General features: G+C 26.5%; 2 protein-coding genes across 2 annotated transcripts; both read left to right on the top strand.

Annotated features, from left to right (window-relative positions):
• Positions 1-1,753: 1,753 nt before the first annotated feature.
• On the top strand, positions 1,754-3,485 carry LOC124929899 (probable WRKY transcription factor 35). Its single transcript, XM_047470281.1, has 3 exons — positions 1,754-2,172; positions 2,505-2,654; positions 2,753-3,485. Exons 1-3 carry the CDS (start codon positions 1,754-1,756, stop codon positions 3,351-3,353), a joined length of 1,170 nt encoding a protein of 389 aa, XP_047326237.1. The 3' UTR covers positions 3,354-3,485.
• A 4,895-nt stretch (positions 3,486-8,380) lies between these two features.
• Positions 8,381-12,232, top strand: LOC124929898 (protein TPR1-like). Its single transcript, XM_047470280.1, has 13 exons — positions 8,381-8,469; positions 8,960-9,139; positions 9,258-9,371; positions 9,949-10,107; positions 10,246-10,405; positions 10,491-10,553; positions 10,646-10,768; positions 10,849-11,070; positions 11,153-11,281; positions 11,382-11,477; positions 11,568-11,756; positions 11,831-12,009; positions 12,082-12,232. Exons 1-13 carry the CDS (start codon positions 8,381-8,383, stop codon positions 12,230-12,232), a joined length of 1,854 nt encoding a protein of 617 aa, XP_047326236.1.
• Positions 12,233-12,479: the final 247 nt, after the last annotated feature.

Genomic DNA, 12,479 nt, shown 5'->3' with positions numbered 1-12,479 from the left:
CATAAATATTTGAATAATGTTAATGGTTCAGGCTATATTTCATAAAACATTTAAAAAAAATATAAAGATTGTGTTTATTAAGTTTAAACACACTAATTACATATTGTTTATTTATTGAATAAATAAATTAAATTAATGCTAAATTGGTAATTAATATTCAAATATGGATCATACATATATTATTGTTGTAGATAATTATTAGTTGACAGTTTATGTTGATTTAATGTTTTAAAAAGAATGATTTGACTATTTAATTATAAAGAAATAAAACACCAATAAATTAATTATTGGATTTTAGGTGAGATTTGACTATTTAAGTATATTTAGCTTAGAAATTTTCATTTTCTGGATATTCTTTATTTTAAACCTTAGATATATCTTAATGACAAAGATTAAAAATGTTTTAATACTTAAATAATTCAATTTTTTCTGTTGAAGAGTTCATTAAAAGAGTTGAAAATTTCTCTTAGGAACTCCCTCATTTTATAAGCTTATTCTATTAACATTATTGTAACTACTTGTTACAATTATTCTCATTAAAATTAATATTTAATAAAATTGTGTGTCACAAATACATCATACGATCACATTCCCATTAAAAATAATAATTGTTTTAGTTGAATTGTTAAAAAAATTCTAACTAAGTGGTATATAAAAAAAATAATTGATTATAGTCACTCCCTTTAAAAAAATAAACTATTTGAAGTGCACATAGAAAAATTAGCTAGCTAGTTACAAAATAAATATTGGAGGAATTTATAAAGTATTTGGACATATACGGTATTAAATATGATAGAAAAATGGAGCAAGAGATGAAAAATGAAAGAAACTGTTTTAAGAGCCCGTTTGATTAGGATTTTTTAGATTATTTTTGGATTTTATCCACAAATTAAATTACAACTTTTTTATTTATAATTTAATTTTAAATTAAATGAAGAAATAATATTTTGATATTTTTATTGATAAATTAAGTAATTTAATGGTTAAAAATAGTAATGCTATATTTAAAAAATATATATATAATAAAAACTTAAAATAATTCAAATAAGCCAAAATCAAAACGTTCTTCCATGCCAAAAAATTAAGTTTTGTTACGTGAGTTTTAAGTAGTTAAATTATAAAAATAAAGTAATTTTTATATAAATTTTAATTAATGGATTAAATAATTTAATGATGGTTGAAAATATATGAATGGAATAGTTTAATTTTAAGTAATATTTAAAAAAATAAATGAATCAAATCATTTCTTAATGTAAATATATAACTTGTTATATGATGTTTTTAAATTTATGTATTCTAGTGAGAGAAATAATATGGAGCATAAATTTTTTTTTAAAAAATCGAATGGAATTGAAAAATTACATATGAATTTAGATTTTAAAATTTTGTAGGAATATTTTTTATAAATTTTTAATCCACATGTGACATGATTTTTCTATAATTTTCTGTCAATACTTTTCTTGTATATTTGTGTTAATACTAATTAGTTTTAAGTTAAGTGAACAATCATGCATTTGTTGGTTGTGTGGGCAACTTCTATTGATTTGGTATAGTTAGAGGGTAAATTCAAAAGAGTCCACAAGTTTGTAGACCAAAATTGGAGAAAGATGGATTTGAGGAGTAAAGTAAACATATAATGGAAGTTTGGGGGACAAAATACTAAAAATATCAAAATAAAAGATGCCCTCTCGTTAATGAATTATCTCGATAGAAAAACCAGAAGAGAGAGAGAGAGAGTATGTTTTGTAGCAATATGACGGAGAATTACCAAGGAGACTTAGCCGACATCTTAAGGGCCAGTGGAATCCCTTCTTCCTCCGACAGCTGGAAGTTCACCACCGTCGACGACGACGACGGCGACTTTCACTCAGGCGCAGTCGCCGCCGTCGACGACCCAATTGAAGAGTTTGGAGATCCGTTTAGCAACTTCAGGCCGGATCCACTCTTTATCAACAGTACTCCCTCCGTTGATGATAACGATGATCATCGTGAACAACAAATGATGATGAATCCTTCTTCTAATATTAATAATAATAATAATATATTCTCAAGGATGCTTCAGATCTCGCCCGATCATCTTTCGGGTTCTCCTTCCGGATCACCGGCGACTTCAGCTGTTGCGGGAAAGCGGGTTCAGATCTCGTCCCCGGGAAATACGGGGATCAAGAGACGGTGAGTAATTATATATATATATAGAAAAACGGGAATTTAATTCTTTAATTATATATACTTCTATTTTCAAATTCAATTTGTTTCCTATTATTATTATTTTATGTTAAAATTTAATATACACGTACGTACGTACATTTATGTAAGCTTTAAGTAATTAAAGATCGATTAATCATCATGGCTCTTCTATTCTACCTTAAAAAATAGATATGTTATTTTTTTTTACCTTAAAAAATGTTCTTGTGAAAATGAATCTATGATTGGATTAAACATTAAGGCTGCTATAATTTGACATTAATTATTTGTTTCAAATATTGATGATTTTTTTTAATTAGGAGGAGCCAAGCAAAGAAGGTGGTGTGCATTCCAGCACCAACAGCAATAAACATTAATAGTACTAGGTCAACTGGGGAAGTGGTTCCTTCTGATCTTTGGGCATGGCGAAAATATGGTCAGAAACCCATAAAAGGTTCTCCTTATCCTAGGTAATTAACTCAAACCATCTTCTTTTTTTTTTCCAATTAGTTATCTTACTTAATTAAATGTTAACCCAAGTGTATTTTATTTTGTGCATTATATATAGGGGATATTATAGGTGCAGCAGCTCAAAGAGTTGTTTGGCAAGAAAACAAGTTGAACGTAGCCGAAACGATCCAAACATGTTGGTCATAACCTACACTTCCGAGCACAACCATGCCTGGCCTACCCAAAGGAATGCACTTGCCGGGTCAACAAGGTCCCAACCCAACAAGATGGTTGGAACAACCTCAAAATCGAAGTCAAGTACATGTTCCAAACAACCTCACAAGGCATCATCATTAACATTAATAAACACAAAGAAAGAAGAAGATGAGAAGGAGCAACCAATGGTTAAGGAAGAGCAAATGGATGGGAATGACACTACTTTTGGATTGGACGGTTTCCATCATCATCATGATGATAATTCTCTAATGAGTAATAGTAATAATAATAATTATAAGCCTACTTTGCCGGATTATTCAGGTCATTGCGATGACTTGTTTGGGGACTTGGGAGAGATAGATGGGGACTCTATCGGTTTATTGTTTAGCCAAGGGTATTTTGGTCAAGAGAAAGGTGACAATATTATTAATAAGGGTAACACGTTCGATCATTTTAGTAGTTTGTTCGACTGGATTGATAATAAAGACAAAGGAGGGTTATGATCACAATTAGGTTTTTGGAACTAAACCCTAGAGAGAAACACAACAAAACAAAAATGATGGTTTGATATTTTTTAGTTAGTGGGGTTTTCTTGTGGATATAATTTTACTACATTATTGAAGTTCATTGCATTATTTTATAGTTTTACTTCATTTTTTTTTGTTGTTGTTGAAAAGTGAGTTATATTTTTACATCAATTTGATTGGACTATAGTTTATAGGTGATATATTTTGATTATGAATATAACAACACTACGTACATGAGAGTCCCACTTCAACATTAATATTGGTGATGGGGCCGGGCCGGGTCGGGCGGGGGTGGATGGGACAGAAAGCTGGTGGAATAGAAGATATTGAATAGTAGAAAAAATAAAAGAAAAAAAGTACATCCATCGGACGTGACCGGAGAAAGCTCAGTGCGTGAAGAGTGGGGGATGGGAGAATTTTTTTCTTTCTTTTATGAGTTTGTGTGAGTGAGGGATATTCAAAAGTAAAAAAAATAAAAAATAAATAAAAGCTTGACTTTTCTTATCAGTCTTGTCTTATCTGCTTTAATAAATAAAAACATCATAATGAAAAAGAGATAAATGTTTTATTTACCAGTAACATTTGTTTAACCGTTGGGTAGATTTGAAAATTAAGCTTAATGTTTAATTATGTAACAACTTATTACATAAACATCCATACACAACTTATAAATATCGAACGAAACCTTTATGTGATATTATTTGTGCGGTATTTCTTTTGAATTGCCAAAAGTAACAAATTCAGTGTCTTTTTTTGTTTTTGTTTTTGGAATTTGCTCAAATGAATGTGCTTGTTTGATTTATTATTATTATTTTTATTCAAAATTCATAATACATCTTAAATTAAAATGTGAAGATCAATGATGTGGGTTAAGATAATTTACAATAAACTTACAATTTTTTCATTAAATAATTAAAAAAATGAACCAATAAAATCCTAAATAAACCAAAATCAAACAATCTCCTAGAGCTTGTTGATTTTTTTTATTTTTTTATTCAAATCCATTTATAATCAAACATTATTTGTAAGAGTTTTGATTAAAGATAATGAAATGTTTTATTTACAAGCAAATGCAATTTTGGACATTCTATTTCAAAATATATAATAAAAAAAATCTAAAAGAAAATTAGTTAGTCATATTTAAAAACCAGATTTTTATTTAAATTTTATAAAAGAATATATTTAATATTTTGATTTATAAAAGAAGAAATTTGATAGTTGAAAAAGAATGTAAGTTATGTGTAAAAATCTAAAATACCTTCTAAAATCTTTCACAAATTATGAGATACTTATGTTCTCTTTAGAAGGAGATTTAAAATGGTCAAATACTTTTTATTTTATTCTTTTAAATATGACCGTTTTGTCTCTCCCATATGAGGGATATATAAGAAATCCCGTAACAAGGGATTCTTTCCATTGTTTGATGAAAGTTATTTGAATTATTTTATTGTTTGATAAAATAAGGTAGATGTATACTAAAACTTTTATTAATATATTGAATAATTTTATAATTGAAAAATATATAAAGGAATTGTTGAGTTTTAGGTCAAAATCAAAAAAAAAAAAAAAAAAAAAAAAAACACACATAAAACTAGTTGTTAGATTTTTTTTTTGGAATGCTATCTATAAAGAATTTATTTGATAAAAAAAATATAATTATTAATTATTAATTTTTAATAAAAATTAATTATAAATAAAGAAAAAAACTAAAAAAAAACCCACATCAAACGTCTTTAGGCGTGGCAACACCACGAACAGAGCAGGCCTTAGAGCAGCAAGCCCATGGACTAGTGAAAAATGATTAATAAAGTCCAGTTAATAGTTATTATTAAATACTTACAGGTATCCTCATTCAAAATTCAATCTTTTTTATTTTATTATGACTTCACTTTATAAATATATATAAACTAAAGTAAAAACTTATCATCATACTAAATAAAACTTATCGATGTACTATAATTACCTTAGCCGGCATAAGGTAAGGCCATTTGGAGGGTAAAAAAAATCAAAAGTGTATTATCTAGATTTGAACTCTTGGACCTCAATATATGTATTAATATTATATTTGATCAATTAGAATATCTCAAAACTATTATATTTAATCAACTCAAGCTAAAATAAATATATATAATAAAATAAAAATTAAGAACAATTTTGTTTTGCCTATAGTGCACACAAATTTGAGGGCCAGCTCTGATAATTACATAGGCCCAAATGTCAGGCCCGTCTTGGGAGGAGGGGTAGTTAAATTTGGTTTATTTTGATTAAATGCTCAATTTACAATTCATAGTAGTATGTTAAAAATTTGGATACGTTTTATTTTATTTATTTACTCAAATTACATTAATTTTTTAATTTTTTACTTTAATAAACTAACATTGGGCCTGGGTAAACCTGGTAAATCCTCGGATTAAGGCAACCCATTTATTAAAATTAGTAAAATTTTAATTAAATATATTGTAATTTTGAACCTAATATAGTGTAGTTAATTTGTTTAGATAAAAATTTATAACCTTTGTTTGGTTATGAGTTTAAACCTTACCAAAAACTATTCTTTTTTTATTAAATTTTTTAAATCGACTTAGGACAATAAAAAATATCGAGCTTTTTTTAACGGGACTGGAATAGCCCAAAACTCGGGGCCAGCGGCTCTGACTAACATTAAAGGAAGTTAGTTGGATGGTAAGTTAAAATTTGTTTAAAAGTTATTACTATTCTCTACAGTTTGTTAATCAATATGTACATAGTGAAGTTACTAATATAACAAAAAATCACTTGTCAAATAAATTGGACAATCTAAGTTGAATTTTATGTTTGATTCATTAATCATCATTAATGATACATTATTATCTTCTTTTATATAACATTTCTTTGACCAAAAAAAAAAAGAAAAAAAAAAGACAGATAAGGGCTAGATTCATCTGGATTGTTGTAACTTTTAAAAAAATATATTAATTTTAATTTTATTATTTTAATATTAAATTAGTCTTTCTATAAAGATTAATTAAAATAAATATAATTTTAATGCAAAACATTACTTTATATTATAATTTAAGAAGATATATTTTTAATTTAAAATTAATTATAATGTTTAAAAAGTTATTTTAAAAAATATTCAATTAAATTAATAAATATTATATGGTCAAATAAAAAAACAAATTACATAAATGATTATAATAATAAAAAAATACAAATAAATTAAAATTATATTATTTTATTAAAGAATATAAATATGTCAAAGTTTATGGTAAATAAATAAATATTTTCTCATTTTTGATACATTTATAATATTAATTCTATATTATTCTAATTGAATATTTAAAATTAACGTAAAAATAATAATAAAATATAAAAAAATTATAGTAAAATATGATAAAATTAATTTATAAAACCTACTTATACTTAGAACGTCTTAATTTAAAATGAAAGTCATTACTAAATATTTAATTTTTTCATATTTTTTTCAATTGCAAATGTGGAAACGAGTTATATTTTATAACAATTTTGATATAAGAAGCTTTTATCAATTACAACTAATATTCTTAAAAAACAAACTTATTTTTTTTATTGGGAAATATTTTGTATTTGTTAAAGAAAGAAATAATTAAATATTAATAGAGAATAACTTATATTTGTTATAGAAATAATTAATTTATTAATAAAAAATAGTTTTCATACTTTGTTCAATTGCAAATTTGGAACTTATTTTTTATAACTTATTTTTTTATATAACAAGCTTTGTTCAATTGCAACTAATATTATTTTAAGAAAACAACATATTTAAGAAAACAATGTATTTCTTATAATGAGAAATATTTTATATTTGTTAATAAAATAATAATTTATTAACAGAGAATAACATATATTTGTTAAAGAAATAATTAATTTATCAATAAATAATAAATTATATTTATCAAAGAAATAATTAATTTAAACTAAATAAAAAAATATCGCGAAAATACTCATGATTTTAATAGAAATGAGAAATATCACTATATTGCATTTTCTCTCAAACTCCTTAAGTTTTAAGTTTTTTTTTTCAAACAACTCAACAGGTTATTAATTAATTTATTCTTCTTAACAATTTTTATTTTTATGAGTTATTTGAAATTATTTGTAAATAACTTATTATATAATCAATCAATATTATTTATAATTAAATTAATTAAAAGATTTTGATAATTTTATTTAATAATATATAATTAAAACCATCCAATTTTACATTAAAAACAATAAAATAATTTCTTTAAATAAGGCCTTTTCCCGTTTGACTTAAAAAAAAGAGAAAAAGATAATCATCAATAGTAACTTTTATTTTTTTTACATTAAAAACAATAAAATATTCTTTAAATAAGGCCTTATCCTGTTTGACTTAAAAAAAGAAGAAGAAGATAATCATCCTATGTAACTTTTTTTTATTATCTAAATAGATAATCACAATATTAACTTTTTTATTTTTATTTTATCTAAATAGATAATCACGCATTAAATAAAGTTCATACACTTTTTAAAAATAAGTGGTGGTTCTTGTGGTAAAAATTAAAAATTGATGTGAAAAGTCATTTAAAAAAAAAAAATGAAAAAGTGAAAAAGTGACTTGGATAGGGGATTATTTTTTAAAAGTTTGAATGTGTGGTTGAGATTTAGACTTTAGAGTTAGTTTGAAATATATTTTTTCTTTGATTATTTTGGGTTACTTAAGTAAAATAATGTTGTATTTAATATTTTAAAGTATTATTAAAATACAATAATGCAGTTTATCATTTTAATTAATAATTTAAGTGAATATTTCATTATATTTAATTAAATGATCAAGATAATGTTCATTTAAATAATCCTTAGACAATCCAGAAAAATATTTGTTACACAACTATAAATAGGATGTGTTCTCATTCTTATTGCATCAAAACATACAAGAGTTTCTCTAGCATTTTTCTTTGCTCTAATTGTTACTTCTGATCTCTGAATCTCTTGTTTTTCTTTAACTACTTTTCGTAAACAAAATGACTGATAACAATGTTTTCAAACAAAATTTGGTGTTTCTGATTCTCCAGTTTTTGAATGAGGAGGGATTTACAGAGTCTGCCTACAGGTTACTATACATCTTCTTGTCGTATACGATGTGTTTACTGAATTTGTCTCATGATATAAATTATTGTAAATTTTCTTGTCGTTTATAATTTGTTAGGTTATAATCGATGTACATTTTGTTGTCGTTTATGTTTTGTTTACGAAATTCGCATATAAGTTACAAATCATTGTATTTTTTTTGTCGTTATGTTTTGTTTGGATTTTCTTCAGCCAAATTTTCATCTTTTGTTGATTTTCTCATCACTAAATCGTAAGAATGTAAATATGGTTACAATTGATTAATAACCATTAGCAAAATGAATTTACCTTTTCAAACCAAAAATGGTATGTAATCATTTTTCAATCTATCTATCAACCTATCTTAGGTAAATCATATATACATGCATACTCAAAATCTCTTTATTAATAATTTTTTTTTGCATAACTAATGAACAACAACTTCGAGATTCTTAAGTACGTTGATCTAAATTGAATTATTGTGCTTTCTTTAGGCTTGAACAAGAGTCATCAGTTTATTTCAACATGAAGCATTTTGAGGACAAAGTATTAAAAGGTGAATGGGTAGAAGTGGAGAAATATTTGTCTAGGTTCACAAAACTAGATAAAAACAAACACTCCACGAAGATATATTTCGAGATTCGAAAACAAAAGTATCTTGAAACTCTCGATAGGTATATCAACTGATTTAATAAGTTTTTTTTTGTCAATGTAGATCTATTTTCTATTAACACTTTAATTGATTTTTATGATTGGTAAATTTTGTGTGTTTAATTTAATTTACATTTGCAGGAACGATAAACACACAGCTGTTGAAATATTAATGAAAGACTTAAAACCATTTCAACAAGTGGACGACGATTTATATAAGCAATTCATACATCTTATAACCTTGTCGAATTTCAGGTTTTTGACAAGATTTTTTATATATTAAATTGATTCACATGTACAAATTAATTGTCGTATCGTGTTTATAACCTAACAACATTTTCAAGGCATAAATTAATTTTTCTTTTTATAGGGTATAAAATTTTCTTGACAGTTTTTATTAAGTGATAAGTAAAAAATTTATTATCCTTCTCACTCTATTAAACAACAATTTTTGCAAGTATAACTATTTGTCTTTATTGTTTGTATAATTAATCTAACTGCATTTTAAGAGTATTCAAACCTTTTTTTAAAGATATATATTGTGTTTTGGTTAGCTTATAAAATATTACATGTCGTTTTCATAGAAAATCTTTAAAATGTAATTCTATTATATTATTATTTTTAAAGATATCTAGCTTTATATTAGCTTAAAAATTTGTTTCTTGCTCTGGTTTTTTAAATACTTTTTTACATAAGAGATAAATTCAAATTTATTTTTATATTTGTATAAAGTTTTTCAATTTGTATTAGAGCCGACTCTATTGAGGAACACAATTACATGACCACATCTTAAACCTTAACTGAGTCGAGAAACTAATGATTACATGTGCAGGGAAAATGAGGCGTTGTCTGCATATGGAGACACAAGTGCATCTCGTAGAAGGTTGGTGATAGAGCTCAAGAAACTTGTAAAAGCTAACCCAGATTTCATTGGCAAACTCACTTTTCCTGACTTAAGTTCAGGAAGAATTACAACTTTAATGAATCAAAGGTATGTCCTAACTAGAAATATGTTTCTAATATTAGATTAGGTATTATGTTTCAATTTATCATTCTAATTACATTAATATATATTTTTATATATATATATATATATATACAGTTTGAAATGGCAACATCAGCAATGTAGGCATCCAAGACCAAATCCAGATTTCACGAGTTTAGCTATTGATCATGTATGCCCCCCTCCAACTCCCGTCATTTCGCTTCCATCTCCTCCAGCTCCAGCTCCGGCTCCATTGGTTGCTCTCCGTGCTAGGGCTATGCCTAATTATGCACCAATAAGGGCGGTATGATATGTATATATATATAATAAGATTGAATTAATATTAATACATATGCTAACAATTATATGTTGACCATGATCTTCAACAGGGCATTGAGTTTAATTCAGTTCCAAGATTACTTGAAGTTGGACAATCTTCAACGTCTTATAATGTATATAATTAATCAAAGTTTAAATAGTTATATATATACATTGTATCGTAACTAACATATTTATTTTACACTTTTGTTTGACATGATGTCAGGCCCCCCGAGTTAATGTGCCCATGCCCAGAAATGTTATTGTACCAAGGTTTGAAGATGAAACAGAAACAAATCAATGTCTGGTTTTTACTTTGCCCGATATTAGTAGTGGTCCTGCCATCAAGGTATTTATTTTTATTTTATTTGTATCAAAAATGTTATTATTATTGTGAAAAACAAATATTGACAATTTAATTATGTATAGATTGGTAAACTTGTGTATACTAATGAACAATGCGGACTTTTGGCACTTACCACCACTGGAAGTCATAAGTTTTGGAAGTGGTCAGAAAACAGAAGAATGGCCAATGCGATTTTTGGTCTTTCGCAGCCAACCAATAGTACTATTGGTACTATGAACTATGAGGCTGCAATTTGTTCTTCGACTATTACGAGGAATATTGATTCCTACTTGTTATCCTCTAATGTAAGAATCTTTTCATTGTCTAGTGTAAGACATTTATTAGTTGAAGCGAACATGATTATTGATTATTGAATAATTTTAACAGGAGATGGATACTCTTATGAGACCTCAACCTGATTCAACATTTGCAGCTTATCATCCGCACAATAAAAATATAATATTTTGTGGAATGCAGGACGGGCATATCTATATTTACAATGTTATGATGGACACGGTAATGAAATAGTGACAAATTTTCGTGTCTGACAGTTTGTTTTTAATAAATATTAAAGATGGTTGATATATAAATTATGTTGGGGTGTTGTTGTGGACAGGTGCAAATGATACTTGCAGAACATGAAAAAAAAGTTACAGGGTTAACTTTTTCATGCAAACTTAAATTGATGGTTTCATCTAGTGCTGATGCACAAGTAATAATTCTTAATGTTTGTTTTGTTTCTTAATTTACAAAAAAAAATTCATTTGTAAGTAATTATATATATATATTATGATATTGGCAGCTTTGTTGCTGGAGTATGAATAATTGGGATAAGAAGAATTCCCTCTTCTTACAACTCCCGGGTGGTGAAGAGGCTCCTCAGATTGGGGACACGACTGTCGAGTTTCACCTTGACCAAATTCGCATTCTCGTGTCCCATGGTACGCATCTCGCAATATATAACGGCACTACAATGACTCGTTTACTTCAGGTATTTACCTAACAAAATAAATAATTCATTAAAGATTATTTATAAACTTTTCTTATATGATTTGTCGCGTTTAGTGGGTTCCCCAAGGGGCTCTCCCGTCACCAATATCCGGTGAGGTCAAGTACTCGTCGGATTGTCGGATGATTTACGCAGCCTTCCGGGATGGGAAGATTGGCATATTTGACTCCAACAACTTAAGGATAATATGTCATATTACACCCAATGTTTACCTTCCCACTACTCTATTGAATCGGTAAAAAATTTATTTTTTTCATATATGATCAGATCAGATTATTTTATTAATTCTTAATTTGTAATTATGCAGGGATGAACATGAATCCATTGTATTGACCGCACATCCACATAAGCCCTACCAATTTGCGATTGGATTGAGTGATGGCTCAGTCAAAATCATAGAGCATAAACCAATGAGAAGACATGAGAGGAGTATCATACCGGTGATCCAACCCGCATAGTTCCAATCAACATCGATTTCCATTTTAATCAATAATTTAAATTAAACTTTGGTACTTTATTATCTTCTGTTGTCACATTCTTTCCAAATTTTGGTATTTATTTACCTTAATTTGGAGATATTAAATTGCTTGCATGTTTTGAACATTGAATTCTGGTATTGTTGAATTTGATTATTGACTTTTTCAATTTTTGCTATTTATTTACTTTAATTTGGAGAATTAATTTGCATGTTAATAATGAATTTTC

The sequence above is a fragment of the Impatiens glandulifera genome, chromosome 3 (genome assembly GCF_907164915.1).
Source record: "Impatiens glandulifera chromosome 3, dImpGla2.1, whole genome shotgun sequence".
NCBI lineage: Eukaryota > Viridiplantae > Streptophyta > Magnoliopsida > Ericales > Balsaminaceae > Impatiens > Impatiens glandulifera.
Note: the sequence above shows the minus strand (reverse complement) of the source record. Positions and strands in the feature narration are given on the sequence as shown.

Coding starts and splice junctions, on each gene's coding strand:
- LOC124929899 (XM_047470281.1), top strand. CDS start 1,754: ATGACGGAGAATTACCAAGGAGACTTAGCCGACATCTTAAGGGCCAGT. Junction 2,173..2,504: donor AATACGGGGATCAAGAGACG/GTGAGTAATTAT, acceptor TTTTTTAATTAG/GAGGAGCCAAGCAAAGAAGG. Junction 2,655..2,752: donor AAAGGTTCTCCTTATCCTAG/GTAATTAACTCA, acceptor CATTATATATAG/GGGATATTATAGGTGCAGCA.
- LOC124929898 (XM_047470280.1), top strand. CDS start 8,381: ATGACTGATAACAATGTTTTCAAACAAAATTTGGTGTTTCTGATTCTC. Junction 8,470..8,959: donor TTTACAGAGTCTGCCTACAG/GTTACTATACAT, acceptor TGCTTTCTTTAG/GCTTGAACAAGAGTCATCAG. Junction 12,010..12,081: donor CCCACTACTCTATTGAATCG/GTAAAAAATTTA, acceptor GTAATTATGCAG/GGATGAACATGAATCCATTG.